The following is an 18,652-nucleotide window of genomic DNA, read 5'->3' as shown; positions in this document are numbered from 1 at the left end:
ATCCTATATGACATTTATACTAAGGGTGCCAATGAATCAGGTTTGGGTTGAATTCGTCCAAATTAAAACCAATTTGAACGGATTAGATGATCTCATAAAACAAATTGAATTGGACCAGTCCAGACTTAATGGTCCAAAGTATATTTATTGGATTGGATCGGACCTGATCCTTCTGTAATGGATTTATATTAGGCTGGATTGGGTTGAACCAATATCCCATCTATTGACAAAATATAAGAATAAGGGTATTAATGGACCAGATTTGGGTTGGATGCAATTTGAAGAGGTTGGACAGTTCAATAAGACATTGAATTCAACCATTCCAGTTCAATATATTTATCCTATTAGATTGGACCTGGTCCATTATATGTTGGACCGAATCTGGTTGGACCAATATCTGGTCCATTGACAACCCTTTATACTCTGTATCTTCCATCTTTTTGTTTAAAATTCATCAAAATCAGTTGCCTTGATTGGCACCATGTGGCATTTCAAATTTATTTTCTGTACCATTTGATATCCCTGTTTATTATAAATCTCTATAATCTGTGTTTGAATTTCTGCCATTTTTATTCACTAACCAAGGTAAACTTTATTTCTTATCACTTACATTATTTGTATCTGTTAAATCCACCGCATTCAATTTTATTCTTTTATTACCCTTTTGGGGCAATTTCCTTCTCCTGCACTTCTGATTTTTTGAATTTCATAATTCCAATCTTCCGTAGTTCATTTCAGATTTGGTTTAATTGCAGAAGTTTTATCCTTCATTATCAATTTTAGATCTTGATTAGTTTACTTTGATGTATGATTGATTAGTCGTGTTGCTATCAACCTACTTGTTTCTTGACTGAGTTATTGCAGTTTCTAGTTTTTTTTTTTTTTTTTTTTTTTTTTTTTTTTGTTTCTTATTGTTTGGTTGATGCAAATAACAAATTGCAGCTTACATTTATAATGGCCACATTGACTGAGGAAGAGTGTGGATACTGACCGTTAGGTTGACGAAATGCGGAAACCGGTGACCTGAATCTGACGGCATCAGTTGAAAACACTTGTACTGATGCAATTTTCAGTGCGAGATGTTAGCAGTTTGAAGCTTTGAAAGCTCTAAGATCTCTCTCTCTCTCTCTCTCTCTCTCTCTCTCTCTCCCTGTGACTGATTATGAAGGGAATTGGTTCGGCTCATTCAAGAAGAAGGATAACAGAATTTCCAGGTGACGGAGCCAGGGATAACCGTATGGATGGAAAACCAATAAAAAGAAAAACTGTGCACAAAGGTTCTGACAGAAATTCCTCTGAGAAGCCGTCTACCTCGAAGGCTTTAGATAGGAAGCCATCGACTGTTGGCTGTAGAGGGCATGAAAAGAGTGATGATAAAGATTTCACAACTCAGAAAATTCACAAGAGGAGAAAGCGGAAGAGGAGGAAGGAAAATGGAGAGCATGATGAGGCATCTCGCTTGCAAAGAAGAACGAGGTACCTGTTGATTAAAATGAAGCTGGAGCAGAACCTAATTGATGCTTACTCTGGGGAAGGTTGGAAAGGACAGAGGTATGGATAATCTTATAATAGGCATTATCATTTAAAGAAGACAATCATGTAGTTAAGTCTGGAATTTCATAGCAAGAGATTTATGCTAGTGGTGAGAGTCTGGAATTTCTGAACATGAGCCATATCTAGGAAAAATTTATGCTAAAAACTCGATCAAACATTTGCATTATCTGGTGCACGCAATCGTGGCGACAGTTTATTTCTTTTGGGAAACACAGTAGAAATGGTTCACACAGATCTAGTTTGGGGAAGATTACTAATTTAGCTTGATCATATTGACATGCTAGTTTATTAGTGTTTTTCCATGTTAGTTTACCTGACACCATGTCTGTTGTTGGGAGACCATTTCTTGCATTTCATACCGAAATGCTAAGTGAAGTTATACAGCCTCTTCCCCTTGGGTACTTTTCCTTGGAAAGCAATCCAAAATCCCAAATTCCTGCATTTGAGTTGACTTTTTTTTCCCGCAGCTTGGGAGTCTCAATCGACAGAATATCTTTGACGTCTTAATCATCTTCTTGGAATCTCTCTTAGAAAACATTGATAAAAAAAAACCTCTCTTAGAAAACTTTGATCTTTAGATTTCCCCAGAAGGTAAAAGATTGGGTTTAGGATCTAATCAAAATGCGTTCCCAGAGAACACCTGTTTTTTTCTAGCAAATGATTAAATATCGTGATACCTGATCATGTTTCTGGATACTGAAAGAACCGAAAGCATGGTATCATTAGATAAAATTACTCAATTTCTCTTATCAGCTCTGGATACTGAAAAAAATGAAAGCATGGTATCATTAGATAAAATTGCTCTACTTAAATTCTCTTATCAGCTCTTAATATCTAGCCAAAGAGACATGATATGCAACCACAAAATATGTAATTTTCCTTGAAACTTGACTTGTAAAAGGTCAAGATTGAAATCCAGGTTTCATTACCTAGGAGTTATGAACCAAAATCATTGACAAATATATGGATCTTATACTACTGAAACTGTAATCATTCAAAAGATTAAATTCTTATTTATAAGAGAAGAAGAGGTAGGTAAAACAATAAGAAAAACTTTGAATGAAGAAGCTTCAGCAGAAAAGGAAAAAAAAACGAAAATCTATCCAGCTGTTATTTTTTTTTTTTAATATTGATACAATTTCAGCCTCTCTTGGATTTATTGTTCATTAGGGAGCAGTGGAAGATGATAACCTGCTTATTTTGACAGAAGTTTCTACAGTGAAATAGAGGCCCAATTTCTAATCTCATCTTTTATGTATAGAGTGAAAATTTTAATTCTATTAAAAAATTTCTTTACAGCCGGGAAAAGATTAAACCAGAAAAGGAACTACAAAGAGCAAAGAAGCAGATACTAAAGTGTAAACTTGGCATCCGTGATGCAATTCACCAACTGCATATGCTTAGTGCTGAGGGATGTATTGAAGAATCCGTGATTGCTCCAGACGGATCTGTTTTCCATGAACATGTATGTCTAGATCACTGCTTTCTTATTTGCTGCTGTGAGTTGCTTAAGTGTTAATGATCTTTTATCACAATTCCATTTTTTGTGGCATTTTCAAGATAAAGTTCTCATGCATTGCAAGCATAATTGGACTAGTAGCACATATATGAGGAGATATGACCATCACCTTTCAGTGACTCCACCTAGGTGATCATCACTTCATCTGATGGAATGATAATGTGACGTATTGGATACTTTTGGATGGGTCACCAGGCCCAGGGAGTGATAGAACTTGTAATATTCCTGTTTTGTCAGAAATTACTATTCTCCTTGTACTGTCTTCTCTATCTCTTTTCAATAAATGAGAAGTTATTGCTCTTTAATGAATACAATTGACTGTGTACCTATCTCTTTCTCTCTCTTGGGTGATCTCTTATGTTGGACCTGTCTAATGGTGGGTCCCACCCATATGACTTAAGTCTTAAGGGCCACTTGATAATGGCTAAACTAAATGGCTTATTGCTTTGTGTTTTAGTGGATAAAATTTCTTGAAAGTCGACTAGAAATAAGAGAGAGAGAAGGGAAGAGAGGAAGAAGAGAGATTGGTGACAATGGAATAGTTCTGGCGGCGCCAAATTCAATTAATATTTATAGGGTGACTAAAATAAAAGGGAAAAAGACCCTTGTGCCCCTGCTGTAAATAAAGTACAATAACAACAAATAAAAAAGACTTTAAACCTACCAATCAGACCCTAACAAGACAAAAAATAATAAACAAGAAATAAAATAAACTATTTCAACACTCCCCCTCAAGTTGGGGCATAGATGTCAATCATGCCCAACTTGTTACACAAATCATTATGCCACACATGATGAAGACCCTTGGTGAAGATGTCTACAAGTTGTTCTTCTGAGTTGACATATGGAGTGCACACTTCTCCACTCACGAGTTTTTCTCTAATAAAATGCTTGTCCACTTTGATGTGTTTCATTCTATCATGGAGGACTGGATTAGCAGCAATGTTGATAGCAGTTTTATTGTCGTAATAGAGTGACATAGGGTTGTTAACTGCAAAATCCAGTTCACCTAATAGGTTTCTTATCCACATGATTTCAGCAACTCCATGAGACATAGCTCTGTATTCTGCTTTAGCACTGGATCTAGCCACCACACTTTGCTTCTTACTTCTCCAGGTGACCAAGTTTCCTCCTACAAAGGTACAATACCCACTGGTAGACTTTCGGTCATCGACTGCCCCTGCCCAATCAGCATTAGTATATACTTCCACCTTTAAATGTCTATGTTTCTGGAATAGCAAACCATCTCCTGGAAACTTCTTGAGGTATCTAAGGATCCTCTTTGCAGCTTCAAAGTGAGTTGTCCTAGGGTTGTGCATGAACTGACTAAGGACACCCATTGCATAAGTAATATCAGGCCTGGTCATAGACAAATATAAGAGTTTCCCTACAAGTCTCTGAAACTTCTTCACATCTTTCAAGAACTCCCCCTGACTGTCTCCCAACTGATGGTTAGGCTTAATTGGTGAGTCAATTGGTTTCACCCCTAGCTTGCCTGTGTCTTCTAGTAGATCTAGTACATTTTTTTGTTGAGAAATAACAATGCGCTTTTGAGAGTGGGCAACTTCAATTCCAAGGAAATAATGTAAGGATCCTAAATCTTTTACCTCAAATTGAATGGTTAAGAATTTTTTCAGTTTCTGTATTTCAGCCTCCCAGTCTCCCGTGATCACTATGTCATCCGCATACACAATTAAAGCTACATTTTTCCCTTCACCTTTCTTCACAAATAAAGTGTGGTCTGACTAGCATTGTTTGAACCCCATCTAGTGAACTGCTAACTGGAACTTACTAAACTAGGCCCGAGGTGATTGTTTCAACCCATATAAAGATTTTTTTTTTAACCTGCACATCTTTTGTTCACTGCCTTTGGCACAAAAACCTGGAGGTTGAGTCATATACACTTCCTCTTCTAAGTCACCATTCAAGAAAGCATTCTTAATGTCCAATTGGTGAAGTTCTCAGTCAAGATTTACTGCCAATGAGAGAAGAATCCTAATAGAGTTCATCTTGGCTACTGGAGCAAATGTCTTTGACTCTCTGCATAGTCTACTCCATATACCTGTGTAAAATCTTTTGCCACCAATCTAGCCTTGTACCTTTCAATAGTTCCATTAGCCTTATGCTTCACTGTGAATACCCACTTGCATCCCACTGGTTCCTTACCTTCAAGAAGATCCACCAACTTCCAAGTGCCATTTTTGTGCAATGCATCAATTTCTTCCTTCATTGCATCTGTCCATTCAGGTTTGGATAAAGCTTCTGCCACATTCTTAGGAATAGAGACACTATCAACAGAAGAGAGAAATGCACGATATGAAGGTGAAATATGGTCATAGGACACAAAGTGAGAGATAGGATGATTAGTAATACATGATCTGACTCCCTTTCCTTTTAGCAACACCGTTTTACTGGGGTGTGTTAGGTTGAAGGGTTTTATGTATTGATGGTTCAGCTGCTAAGTGTCCTTATTAGTCTGTATTTGTGTTTTAGTTGTTATGTATTGGGCCTGTGTTAATGGGCCTAGGTTTATTTGCTGTTTTAAGTAGTCTGGGTGTCCCATCACTAATCAGGGGCATTCCAGACATTTCCTATAACATTGTACTGTAATGTACTATAAATAACAGTACTGTCGACTGGGTAGTTCAGTTCGACATTCTCAGCACCTCTTGCTCTTCTTCTCTCTTCTGCTACTTCGGCTACAGCATTTCAGCTTTCATGGTATCAGAGGATTGAGCACCTTCCTGGTTACAGCCGACGCCATCTCCTCTCTCATGCCGTCTTTCTTCTTTTTTTTTTTTCTTTTATCTGGGTTGCTGCTGTGAAACCCTAGGGTTGCAGGAGAACAACACAAGGTTCGAACCTAGGGTTTCCCTTGGTAGTAGGGCGCAAGGGAAGTAAGACCCAGAAGCTGATGTCCTACTAGACTGTTTCTAGTAGTTAGCAGCTATTCGGCTGCTAAGAGAGGTCTGTATAGGACAGACCTAGTTGAGGACTGATTTCAGCAGTCCCAGTATTGGCCATAAGGAGGGGAACTCTCTTTACAGTCGCAGTACTCGAAGCTCAAGTGGAGTCTGCATAGCACAGTAGTGGAGAGCCCTCAGTTTCAGGTCGGTTACCAGCCCAGAACACCTCATTTGCTGCTGTAACTGAACTGCTTCAGAACTGTGACAGTCTTGGCAATTCTGAAACTGTGTTGTGAGCTGTCAGAACCTGCTGTGATCACTTCGGCTAGTCAGAACCTACTTCAGAACTGCTTCAGAACCAGCTGTGATCACTTCGGCTAGTTAGAACCTGCAGTGATCACTTCGGCTAGTCAGAACCTGCTTCAGAATTGCTTCAGAACTGCTTCGGCTAGTCTTAATCAGTGTCATCAACACAGAGGCTGCAGTCAATATGTCTTCAATATCCGGAGAGGTTTTTTCTAGGGATAACAGACCTGCTGCAAGGTCTTCAAACCTGGAAAACCCTAATCTGCACAGCTTGCAGATTACAAGTTTGCTGCTGGATGAATATAACTTCAGGGAGTGGTCCGTCTCCGCAATGCTTTTTATTACTTCCCGTGATCTCATAAGCTTCCTAGATGGGAGCAAGAAGGAACCTGAGGTTGGCAGTGCAAAGTATGCTGTGTGGCGCAAGGAGAATGCCACAGTTATGTCCTGGTTGCTTGCCTCTATGAATCCTCGGGTTGCCAGGACTGTTCATCACTTTCCTACAGCAGCCAAGATTTGGGAAAAAGGTGTCTAAGACCTATGGACAGAAGAAAAGCAATGCTAGAATCTACAGATTGAATCAAGACATTGCTGCGTTAAGGCAAGGTGATATGACAGTTGCAACATACTTTGCAACTCTGGAAGATCTTTGGGAAGAACTTGATCATCACTTGATATTGGATTGGGAAAATGCCAAGGACAAGGAGAGACATGATAAGCAGATTGAAGAGAGCAGAGCCTTCAAGTTTTTGGCTGGTCTGGACCCAGTGTATGAGGGTATAAGGTCTCAAATTCTGGGGAGAGATGAATTGCCCGAGCTACACCATGTTTATTATCTGGTGAGGAATGAAGAAGTCAGGAGAAAGGAGATGCAAGTTGACTCTCAGACTTAACCAACTGAACAATTTGGAGAACATTCAGCCCTGGTTTCTACTAAGGGAAACAGACATTCAGACAAGAAGCACCTCAAGTGTACTCATTGTGGTGGTGAGAGACATGTAAAAGAAAAGTGTTGGGTCCTGTATCCTCACCTGAAGCCAGCTGCATTGAGAAAGGACAAGAAACAACAGAAGGGTCATGCGGCAAGTGGGAATCTTGTCACCAACAACAATGGTGACAACTCACAGAATATACCAACAGTGTTTTCTCCTCCTATGGGGCAGGCTGCTGATTCCTCTGGAGCCGGTGCCTTGGGCTTCACTGCTAGTGAGGTAGAGGTCCTTAGCCGGGCTTTAGCCCCTCTAAGGAGTAATTCTTTTGCTTCTTCCTCTCTTGCCAGATCAGGTACAGTCTCTGCCTTTAGTGCAACTAGTTCTATTGACTCTACTTCTTGGGTTATTGATTCTGGTGCAACTGACCACATGACACATATGTCCTCCTTATTCTCTTCATATCAACTGTTGTCTGGTCAGGATAAGATGAGAGTTGCTGACGGGTCTTTCTCCACCACCTCTGGAAAAGGGGTGGTTGACCTAAGCAATGACCTCTCTCTTAAATCAGTCCTACATGTTCCCAGTCTCACCTCAAATCTTTTGTCTGTTTCAAAACTTACCAAAAATTTGAACTGTAGTATAACCTTTTTTCCTACTCATTGGGAGCGGTTACGAGTATGGGGGTCTCTACTACTTTGATGCAGACATCCGTTCAACTTTACAAGCATCTGCTGCTAGTAGTCCGGAGAGTGTGGAGTCAATAGCTAGGTTGCATCTGTGGCATGCTAGGCCAGGTCATTTGCCTTTCTCTTCATTAGAAATGTTGTTTGCAGAATTGTTTAAGGGAATTTCAAGTCAGAGTTTAGTCTGTGAAGTATGTCAGATGTCAAAACAATGTAGAAATGTTTATCCAATTTCCAGTAATGAAATTCGAGCTCCTTTTGATTTGGTTCATTCTGATGTTTGGGGCCCTTCACCTATTGTTTTTATTGATGGCTTTCGTTACTTTATCAATTTTATTGACCACTACTCTCGATGCACATTGATCTACCTGTTAAAAGGACGAGATGAAGTGCCACGGATAACTATGGCATTTTGCAAAATGATTGAAACACAATTTGATAAGAAGATTAAGCAATTTTGGTCAGATAATGCTGTTGAGTATTTTGAAAAATCCTTGAACTCATTCATGGAAGATGCTGGCATGTTACATTAATCATCCTGTGCTAATACCCCTCAGCAGAATGGGGTTGCTGAGCGCAAGAATAGACATCTATTGGAGACAGCTCGAGTCCTACTATTCCAGCACAAGGTTCCCAAGCAATACTGGTCTCAAGCTGTTCTTACTGCATCATATATGATAAATCGGATGCCATCTAAGGTGTTGGGTATGAAAAACCCTTTCTCTATTCTGTGTCCTACTCTTCCAGACTTCCCTCTTCCTCCACGGGTCTTTGGTTGTATATGTTTCATACATGTGAAGGATCCAAAGAAGACCAAGCTGGATCCTCGGGCTACAAAAGGAATATTTTTGGGGTATTTTCTTACACAAAAGGGCTACAAGTGTTATGATCCTGTATCCAAGAGAACGTATGTTACTAGAGATGTGGTCTTCTTTGAGTCTCAACCCTACTTTCAGTCTTCTCAGAATCCTCTTCAGGGGAAGACTAGTGGGATGGAAGAGGATTCTCATTCTCCCTCTTTTTTTGTTCCCCTATCTGCTCCTAGTTGTGGCATACCGGGTCAACCTAGTGAGGCTGAGGCTCTCACTGTGCCGGTAACTTCTCCTGATACTGCAGATGTCCCTGATGGCTCTAGTAGGCAACAGAAAGAGATACGACTCACCTACAACAGAAGGAAAAAGAGCCCTCAAACTCATGACAACAACCAGTTGGATTCGGATCAATCTGTTTCTGCAATCCAAGGTAATTCCAACACTCATATTTCTGATTTGGATCTTCCTATTGCTCTTCGTAAGCCTATCCGTTCTTGTATCACTCTGCATCCCATTGCTGATTTTGTTTCTTACTCACATTTATCTCTAGCCTATCACTCTTTTGTGTCTGCTCTTTCCTCTGTACATGTTCCTTCTAGATACTCAGAGGCTGTGTCTGATCCAAGGTGGAAAGAAGCTATGAATGAAGAAATGAAAGCCCTAATGAAGGCAAGAACTTGGGAATTAGTGGATCTGCCAGAGGGGAAGAGCACTGTTGGGTGCAAATGGGTGTTTACTGTAAAGCATAGGGAGGACGGGTCCATTGAAAGGTACAAGGCCAGGCTTGTGGCAAAGGGGTTTACTCAGAAAGAAGGGATTGACTACAAAGAAACCTTTGCCCCAGTAGCAAAGCTCAATACAATTCGGGTTCTATTGTCATTGGCAGCAAATTTTTCATGGGAACTTCATCAGCTGGATGTGAAGAATGCCTTCCTAAATGGTGACCTTCATGAAGAAGTATTTATGGAACCTCCACCAGGCTATGACTTCGATGGAAAGGTGTGCAAACTGAGGAAAGCATTATATGGCTTGAAGCAGTCTCCTCGTGCATGGTTTGAGAGGCTTTGTGGGGCCATGAAGAAAGTAGGGTACACTCAAAGTGGTGCAGACCATACCCTATTCATAAGGAGACAGGGTAGCAACCTTACAACACTCATTGTTTATGTGGATGATATGGTGATTACCGGGAATGACTTGGATGAGATCAAAAGATTGAAGGAGTTTTTAGCTTCTGAATTTGAGATCAAAGACTTGGGCCATTTAAGATATTTTCTTGGGATTGAAGTTGCCAGGTCAAGAGAGGGGATCTACATATGTCAGCGGAAGTATGTTCTTGACCTCCTTGAGGAGACAGGCATGATAGGGTGTAGACCAGCAGATACTCCGATAGAACAAAATCATGGCCTACAGGAATCAGTGGGGGAGGACTACTGTGGCAGAGAGAGATACCAAAAGTTGGTAGGGAAGCTGATATATTTATCTCTCACTCGACCAGATATTGCTTATGCTGTGCATGTTGTTAGTCAGTTCATGCACTCTCCAAAGATTCCTCATATGAAAGCAGTTGAAAGGATTCTCAGGTACTTGAAGACTTGCCCAGGAAAGGGAATTCTATTCAAGAAAAACAATAAAATTGATATTGAAGCTTATACTGATGCAGATTGGGCTGGTTCTGTTGGGGACAGAAAATCAACCTCAGGATATTGTACATTTGTGGGAGGGAACCTGGTTACACGGTGGAGTAAGAAGCAGAATGTTGTTGCTAGATCAAGTGCGGAAGCTGAATATCGAGCTATGGCTCACGGGGTTGCTGAACTCCTATGGCTTAGGACTCTTCTAAATGAGCTTGGCATTAAAGCTGAGGGCCCTCTCAGACTGTATTGTGACAACAAGGCGGCCATCAACATTGCAAATAACCCTGTGCAACATGACAGGACAAAACATATTGAGATTGATCGACATTTTGTTAGGGAGAGAATAGTCTCGGGAGAACTCTGCATTCCTTATACTCCATCTGAGATGCAAATTACAGATGTACTGACCAAAGGGCTGGCTGCAGCAAAATTCAAGTACCTTTTTGGCAAGCTAAACATGATGAACATCCATGCTTAGCTTAAGGGGGAGTGTTAGGTTGAAGGGTTTTATGTATTGATGGTAAGTGTCCTTATTAGTTTGTATTTGTGTTTTAGTTGTTATGTACTGGGCCTGTGTTAATGGGCCTAAGTTTATTTGTTGTTTTAAGTAGTCTGGGTGTCCCATCACTAATCAGGGGCATTCTAGACATTTCCTATAACATTGTATTGTAATGTACTATAAATAACAGTACTGTCGACTGGGTAGTTCAGTTCGACATTCTCAACACCTCTTGCTCTTCTTCTCTCTTCTGCTACTTCGGCTACAGCATTTCAGCTTTCAGGGTGTACTAGCACAAGAGCCTCAATGAAGAGGTCCACACGAAGCAAAGAACTTCGTGAGGTCACTATGGAAGTATTCTTTTGCATTGTCCGACTGGAAAATATGAATTTCAGTTTGGAACTGAGTGAAAACCATGCATTGAAAGTCTTTCACAATTTTGGGCACTTCATCTCTAGATCGCATAGGGTAAACCCAAGTATATCTAGAGTAGTTATCAATCAAAGTAATGAAGTACTTATGTCCAGCCTCAATAGGTAGAGTAATAGGGCCCCAAACATCAGAATAAACAATATGAAACGAAAATTCAGATATTTTATTTCTTAAAGGAAAAGAACTTCTACAATGTTTGCTCAATTGACATGTCTAACACTACAACTTACTAATCGACAAAGACTTAAGTAATTCTGGAAACATAACTTTTAATGACTCGAAAGAAAGATGACCAAGACGACTGTGCCATAATTTGGCTTGACTATCACTGGACGAAATCAAGGACTCTATAACCACAAGACCAGCTTTATTCTCCAACACGTAGAGACCATCCACCATGCTTCCTTTACCAATCGTCTTCTCCGAGGCCAAATCTTGAAACACACATGAAGATGAAAAGAAAGTAACTGAACAATTCAAGGAGTGAGTAATACTGCTAATGGAGAGCAAATTTATAGGCAATTTAGGAACATGCAACACATTAGAGAGGGTAAGGCCGAGTGGGAGAAATGTGGTTCCTTGGCCGGCTATGGTGGAGAATGAACCATCAGCTAGTCTCACCTTATCTCTCCCAAAGAGGAGGTTATATGCCTGAAATAAATTTGATTTAATAGTCATGTGGTTTGAGGTTCCAGAGTCAATTATCCAAGGGGAATTAGATGTATGAGATGACACATGGAAAGCAATGGCAGTGTTACCTGATGTAGACGCAAAGGAGGTAGAAGGAGTAGGACCAGAATCCATCTGGCGAAGAGTCCTACCATATAACTCCAAATGGTCACAAAAGGAGTTGATAATCTCTTCCTTAGGGTAAGAACTAAGGTTCCTTTCTTGAGTTACCATGGGACTAGTCTCTTGAGATGCCATATTAGCTGAGTTATACTTTTTCTGATTTTGCTGGATTGGTTTCTTACCCTGATTAGTTATTGACTTCTTACTCAATTCCTATGCCCATTTAGGTTTCCCATGGAGGTTCCAACATGTATCTCTGGTGTGTCTTGTCTTCTAACAGTGAGTGCACCAAAGTTTACTCTTGTCATCCACTCTCTTCTGAGAATCACCCTTCTTAAAGGAGCCTCTAACATTAGAATTTGTACTTCCTTGGATAGCTAGGGAAACCGTCTCCCCCTCTGCACAATTCATCACACTTCTTCTAATCTCTTCTAATTGGACTAAGGCATAAACCTCCTGAATTGATGGCAAGTCTTTACTTCCCAAGATCTTTACTCTAATAGACTCATATGAAGGATTCAACCCCAAAAGAAAAGCAAATACCCGTTGCTGAGAGACAAGTGACTTGTATGCCTTTGCATCTTCATCACATTTCCAATTCACATTTTGATAATGATCCAATTCTTTCCAGATTGATGTCAGATCTGAGTAGTACACTGAGAGACTCCTCTCCCCCTGCTTGCAAGTAGAGGATTCAGCTTGCAGTTGATATATCTTGGCATAGTGCCTTTGCTCTGAATAAATAGATTTTTCTTGTTCCCATATTTCACAAGCTGTTTCAGCCCACATGAATGTCTTTCTTACTTGTGGCAGCATGGAAACCAAGAGCCATGACATTACCATACTATTTTCTTGGTTCCACCTATCATATTCAGAACTTCCATTCTTTGGTTCTTTCATTTTCCCATTAATATATCCTATTTTCCCCCTAGCAGTGATGTTGAGTTTTATTCCCCTAATTCAAGGTAGTTTAGTCCATCAAAGGGAATTACAGCCATGGGAAAACTTATGTCCATTCCCCCACTCACTCCATTTTGACTTCCTGAAACCCCCGAAGTAGCAGAATTCTCAGAGGACATGGTCAAAAAAGAATTTCAGTCTCAACACTCAACTTAGGATCCCTCCTTACACCAAAAAAAAACTTAGCTCCACACAAGTAATCAGTCCACACACACACACACTTTGGTTTGGACTCAAAACTGAGCAAAAAACAGCACCAACTTCCAGAAAAAGGCAAGATCAAACTGATTTCAGACCTGTACGGGTTAACAGTCCCAACCTACCAACCTTCCAGAATGTCTAAGAACATTAATCATCAGGAGAGATCCTTAAACACTTGTAATCAAACCAAAAACTGGAGATAACAGGTCATCCGTGACCTACAGTCACCTTTTCACAGGTATAGGATCACACAATCCAAGAAAAAAGAGGTATAAACCTCACAAAGGTCTGACAACATTCAGCAGCCCATATTCATTTGATTTTTCTCTTGGTACACGACCAAGAAAGGTAAAAGAGAGAAAAAAAGGACTGTACCAGTCGTAGATCAGTTTTGTTCAGCCCAGATTCAGTTCTCTGTTTCACCCAGATTCAGCAAGTCGAAATAGAAAAAAAAACTTGTTCGATCTGCTCTCACAATCAATAATCCCGCTTTGATATCATCTTGACAGTAAAGTCGACTAGAAATAAGAGAGAGAAGGGAAGAGAGGAAGAAGAGAGAAGGTAGAAGAGAAGAAGAGAGATTGACGACAATGGAATAGCTCTGGTGGCACCAGATTCAATTAATATTTATAGGGCAACTAAAATAAAAGGGAAAAAGACCCTTGTGCCCCTGCTGTAAATAAAGTACAATAACAGCAAATAAAAAAAGACTTTAAACCTACCAAATGGACCCTAACAAGACAGAAAATAATAAACAAGAAATAAAATAAACTATTTCAAAAAAATTATTAAATAATAAAATATTCAAGAGTATAGTAATCAACTGAACTTCAGCTTTAGCCCTTAAGGAGTTTGCAACCTCCTGAATTTTTTTTCTAGAAGAGAAAGCAATAAGTCATTCAGTTCAGCCACTTCAACTGTTATCAAATGGCCCCTTAGACTACTTATCATTCTTATACAAAATTTTATTTCCTTGTGCTTTGCATAGAATTTTATTTACTAATTTTGCTTTCCATCTAGATTTTCTGTGCAAAATGCAAGTTACGAGATGCTTTCCCAGATAATGACATTATACTGTGTGATGGGACTTGTAATTGTGCTTTCCACCAGAAATGTCTGGATCCTCCATTAGCAACTGAAAATAGTAAGCCATTCTTCTCAGTTCTTTACTTTATAGAGTTATACAAATGGAAAATAGTAAGCCTACTGCCAGATGGTTAGAATCCTTTTATTGGATTGTTTTTATTCATCGAGTGGTAAGTCATACTCTATTTCATGATCATACTTTGCCTGGGCTGTTGATAACCATGCACACACTGTACGGTGTTGGCAGTGGGTGATCTACTTCATTCAGTTCAGACTTATCTTGGACAGCTGAAAACTGAAGAGCTAACCAAAACCCGATTTCAGCTTCACTAGTCATAAACATGCTCTCTTTTTTTGATTAAGTAGTAAACATGGCATATTTTACATACAGATTTTTTCTTTACAAAATAATATATATTTTAGGTTGTATGTCTAGGCCCAAGATTTCTACTATGGGCTAGTTACCCTTGGCTGACATAGTGTTACCAAAGCTTGTGGTTTGCCTTACCTGGATATGGATACCCATCACAATTTACTGTTACAGTTATTTTGCCTATTTCTTCTGGATGAAACTGATCCCTGTGTAATTGTTAATATTGCAGTACCTCCAGGAGACCAAGGATGGTATTGCAAATTCTGTGAGTGTAAGATGGAAATACTAGATGCAGTGAATGCTCATCTTGGGACACAATTCCCTATGAACAGTAATTGGCAGGTGGATTACAGAAAGATTTTCAAGAACCTTTTATTTGCTTGTGTTTCGGTAGTAAATTAATGAAGTTAGTCTTATGGGAACACGGTAGGATGTTTTCAAGGAAGCAGCTGAATTGCCAGATGGGGGGAGTGCATCTCTAAATCCAGAAGAAGAATGGCCATCTGATGATTCTGAAGATTGTGATTATGATCCAGAAAGAAATGAAAAAAGCTGTAGTGAAACAAGTATCGAAGATAACATTTCTGATGATGCAAGCAGTTTCAGCAGTTTATCGTGGTCATTTGGGGAAGAAGCTAGCTTGCAATCCAGAAGATCAGGAGATGAAGATGAAGGTTCTCAAGGTAGAAATACAATGAGGGGAGATGACAATAAATTTGTTGACTCATTCATTGGAGATGCTTCTTATAACAACATTGACCGAGAAATTAAAAGCCGCTGTAGACAGAGAAAAGATGTTGATTATAAGAAACTGCATGATGTGAGTTCTCTAAAACTCAAAATTTTAAATGGAAATGAAAACTTCTTTTTACTTGCATGACAAGCGTTCTGTATTTCCTGCTTAGAACTGATTACTTTTTCTTCTAGTGTTGTAATCATGAAAGTTTCGTGTTCTTACTATGTGGTCTGGTATACCCCTAGGGGGGATTATTTCCCATCATACTTACAAACACTTCGTTGTTCAAATCCTTGAGGCTGTCTTTACTGCCCATTTGAGTGCAAAAGAAAATTTGAGCTTAAATGCCAATAATGGTTTACCAGTGGTGGAGGAAACTTAGGAGGGGCTGTAGAAAACTGAATTTACCTTTGTCTTACAGCATTACTGTATGACTGTAGCAGCCATCTTGATTATTAAGAGGTATTTTCTCAAACAATTAAAGTGTTCCTGTTGTAGTAAGTCGATGTCTTTAGAAAATAGGTCTAAATGGCAACCAGAAATATGCAAAGTCAACTAGAATATCAGACTCTAGTGGAGGATTCAGCCAAGGATCAGATTCCATGAATGGGAAACCCCAATTTGGACAAAACTTACCTAGAGTATTGGAAGGAAAACCCTTGAAACTGTAAGCCTATGAGGATTTATACCTATATTCCTTAGACAAAGAAAAGGTTTCACAAACCAGAAAGTAATTGGGTAACTAAAAGTTTGGACCTCACCCCTAAAAGATCTATTTATTAATTCTAAATTTATTACAATTATAAACAGGTACTAATTAGGTTTGTTGTTACAAACCAGAAAGTGATTGCTTCAAACCATATAGAGACTTATTCAATCTACATACCTTTCCTTTATCCACATCGTTATAAAAACCAGCTAGAAGATCCATGTACACCTCCTCTTGCAAGTCCCCATTAAGAAAATCATTCTTCACATCAAGTTGAAAGAGTGGCCAAGAGTATGTAGTTGCTAGTGATAGAAGAATCCGGATTGAGCTCATCTTTGCCATTGGTGAAAAAGTCTCCAAGTAATCTATGCCATAAGTCTGAGTGTACCCTTTTGCAACTAGCCTCGCCTTGTACCTTTCTATACTTCCATCAACCTTGTACTCCATTGTATAAATCCATCTACATCCAGCGGTCTCCTTGCCATAAGGTAAATCCACAATCTCCCATGTCTGATTTTCAATCAATGCTTTCATTTCCTTTTGCATAACTGTTTTCCACTTAGGTTTGGAGAGAGCCTCATTAACACTCCTGAGTATAGGCATAGAGTCAAGGGAGGAAAGGAAGGCCCGGTAGGAAGGAGATAATCCACTGTAGGAAAGATAGTGTGAGATGCAATGAGTAGTACACTTCCTCTTCCCTTTTCGGAGTGCAATAGCAAGATCTAGGTCATCTGCAATGGTATTAGAAGTAGGGGTAGTAGTATTAGTAGGAACTAAATCATCAGAGGAAACAAGAGGAGTAGAAAGCTTGCTGAATTAAAAAATATGAAATAAAAGGAGTTTCTTGAAGAAAGAAGGAAGAGATAAGGAGAAGAAGAGAAGAAGAGAAGTTGAAAAGAAAGGAAAGCAATCATCTGGCCACCCCCTTCACTTATTATTTATACTAAAAATAATAGAGCAGTACAAAGACAACTATGCCCTTATAGGGCGGCAAGACATAAAACAACATATATAAGACACAAAAACATAATAAAATTTGGACTCACATAACTACTGTGGTCTCCACCTCCTACCTAACAACTAACATAAAACATCTACTCATAAAAAACATCATAAAACTGATTAATCTTCAACACTCCCCCTCAAGTTGGGAGTAAATGTCACGCATTCCCAACTTGCGTAGATCATGTTCAAGCTTGTTCTTTGCCACCCCTTTAGTGAGAACATCATCCAGCTGCAACTCTGAAGAGACATAAAGCAAACAAACTTCTCCGGTTGTTACCCTTTCTCTTATAAAGTGTCTATAAACTTTAATGTGTTTTGTCCTATCATGCTGAATTGGATTATGGGCAATATTGATTGCAGCCTGATTGTCACAGTATAACATCATAGGTTCCTTTGCTTTCACCCCAATCTCACTCAAGAGAAATCTAACCCAAAGAAGTTCTGAGACACCATGAGCCATGGATCTATACTCAGCCTCTGTACTTGACCTTGCCACAACCGCTTGCTTCTTACTCTTCCAGGAGATCAAGTTTCCACCTACAAAGGTATACACTCCTGATGTAGACCTCCTGTCATCTAAGCATCCTGCCCAGTCTGCATCTGTATAGCACCCTCTGCCAGGGTGCTTTTCTAGATATGCAAATATCCTCTCAATAGCTTCCCAGTGCTGAACCCGAGGTACATGCACGTACTGACTCACAACACTGATAGCATAAGAAATATCTGGTCGTGTCATACACAAATACAACAGTCGGCCCACCATTCTTTGATATCTCCCTGCATCCTTTACCAACTCACCATCCACACCATTAATTCTATGATTTGGATCAATAGGAGTGTCTGCTGGTTTGGTCCCCAGCTTCCCAGTCTCCCGCAATAGGTAAAGTACATACTTCCTCTGTGAAATGAAGATCCCATGCTTGGATATTGCAACTTCAATCCCCAAGAAGTATTTGAGCTCACCAAGATCTTTGATCTCAAATTCTTGCTACAATGATTATTTTAGATCATAAATCTCCTCCAGATCATTTCTGTCACCACTATATCATCCACATATACAATCAGAATTGACACCAGAGTATCTCTCCTCTTCACAAAGAGAGTGTGATCAGACTGTGTCTATGTGTATCCAAAACGGATGAGTGCCCCTTTGAACCTGTCAAACCAAGCCCTAGGTGACTGTTTTAGTCCATACAGAGATTTTCTAAGTCTGCACACCTTTCCCTTACCAACATTCTCATAAAAGCCTGGTAGAATGTCCATATATACTTCCTCCTGTAAATCACCATTAAGGAAGGCATTTTTGACATCAAGCTGAAACAAAGGCCATGAATAAGTAGCTGCTAGAGATAAAAGGATACGAACTGAACTCATCTTAGATACTGGTACAAAGGTTTCCAGATAATCAACACCATAGGTTTGAGTATACCCTTTTGCTACCAACCTTGCCTTGTATCTCTCTATCTTGCCATCAACCTTATCCTTCACTGTGAATACCCATCTACATTCGACT

General features: G+C 39.6%; 1 protein-coding gene across 2 annotated transcripts in view; it reads left to right on the top strand.

The window, feature by feature from the left end:
• The first annotated feature begins 443 nt into the window (after positions 1-443).
• The window catches only part of PRHA (pathogenesis related homeodomain protein A), a 58,842-nt gene continuing 40,633 nt past the window's right edge, over positions 444-18,652 (top strand). Inside the window, exons 1-6 of one of the 2 annotated variants that reach the window (XM_010275242.2) lie at positions 444-585; positions 943-1,551; positions 2,854-3,019; positions 14,251-14,374; positions 14,919-15,031; positions 15,120-15,509. In XM_010275242.2, the coding sequence (XP_010273544.1) occupies positions 1,163-1,551; positions 2,854-3,019; positions 14,251-14,374; positions 14,919-15,031; positions 15,120-15,509 (1,182 nt within the window). In that variant the 5' untranslated portion in view covers positions 444-585; positions 943-1,162. Of the gene's footprint in view, positions 586-652; positions 1,552-2,853; positions 3,020-14,250; positions 14,375-14,918; positions 15,032-15,119; positions 15,510-18,652 lie in introns of those variants that run through there. The other variant, XM_088892798.1, reaches the window with a different exon arrangement.

The sequence above is a fragment of the Nelumbo nucifera genome, chromosome 8 (assembly GCF_055504915.1).
Source record: "Nelumbo nucifera cultivar China Antique chromosome 8, China Antique-T2T, whole genome shotgun sequence".
NCBI lineage: Eukaryota > Viridiplantae > Streptophyta > Magnoliopsida > Proteales > Nelumbonaceae > Nelumbo > Nelumbo nucifera.
Note: the sequence above shows the minus strand (reverse complement) of the source record. Positions and strands in the feature narration are given on the sequence as shown.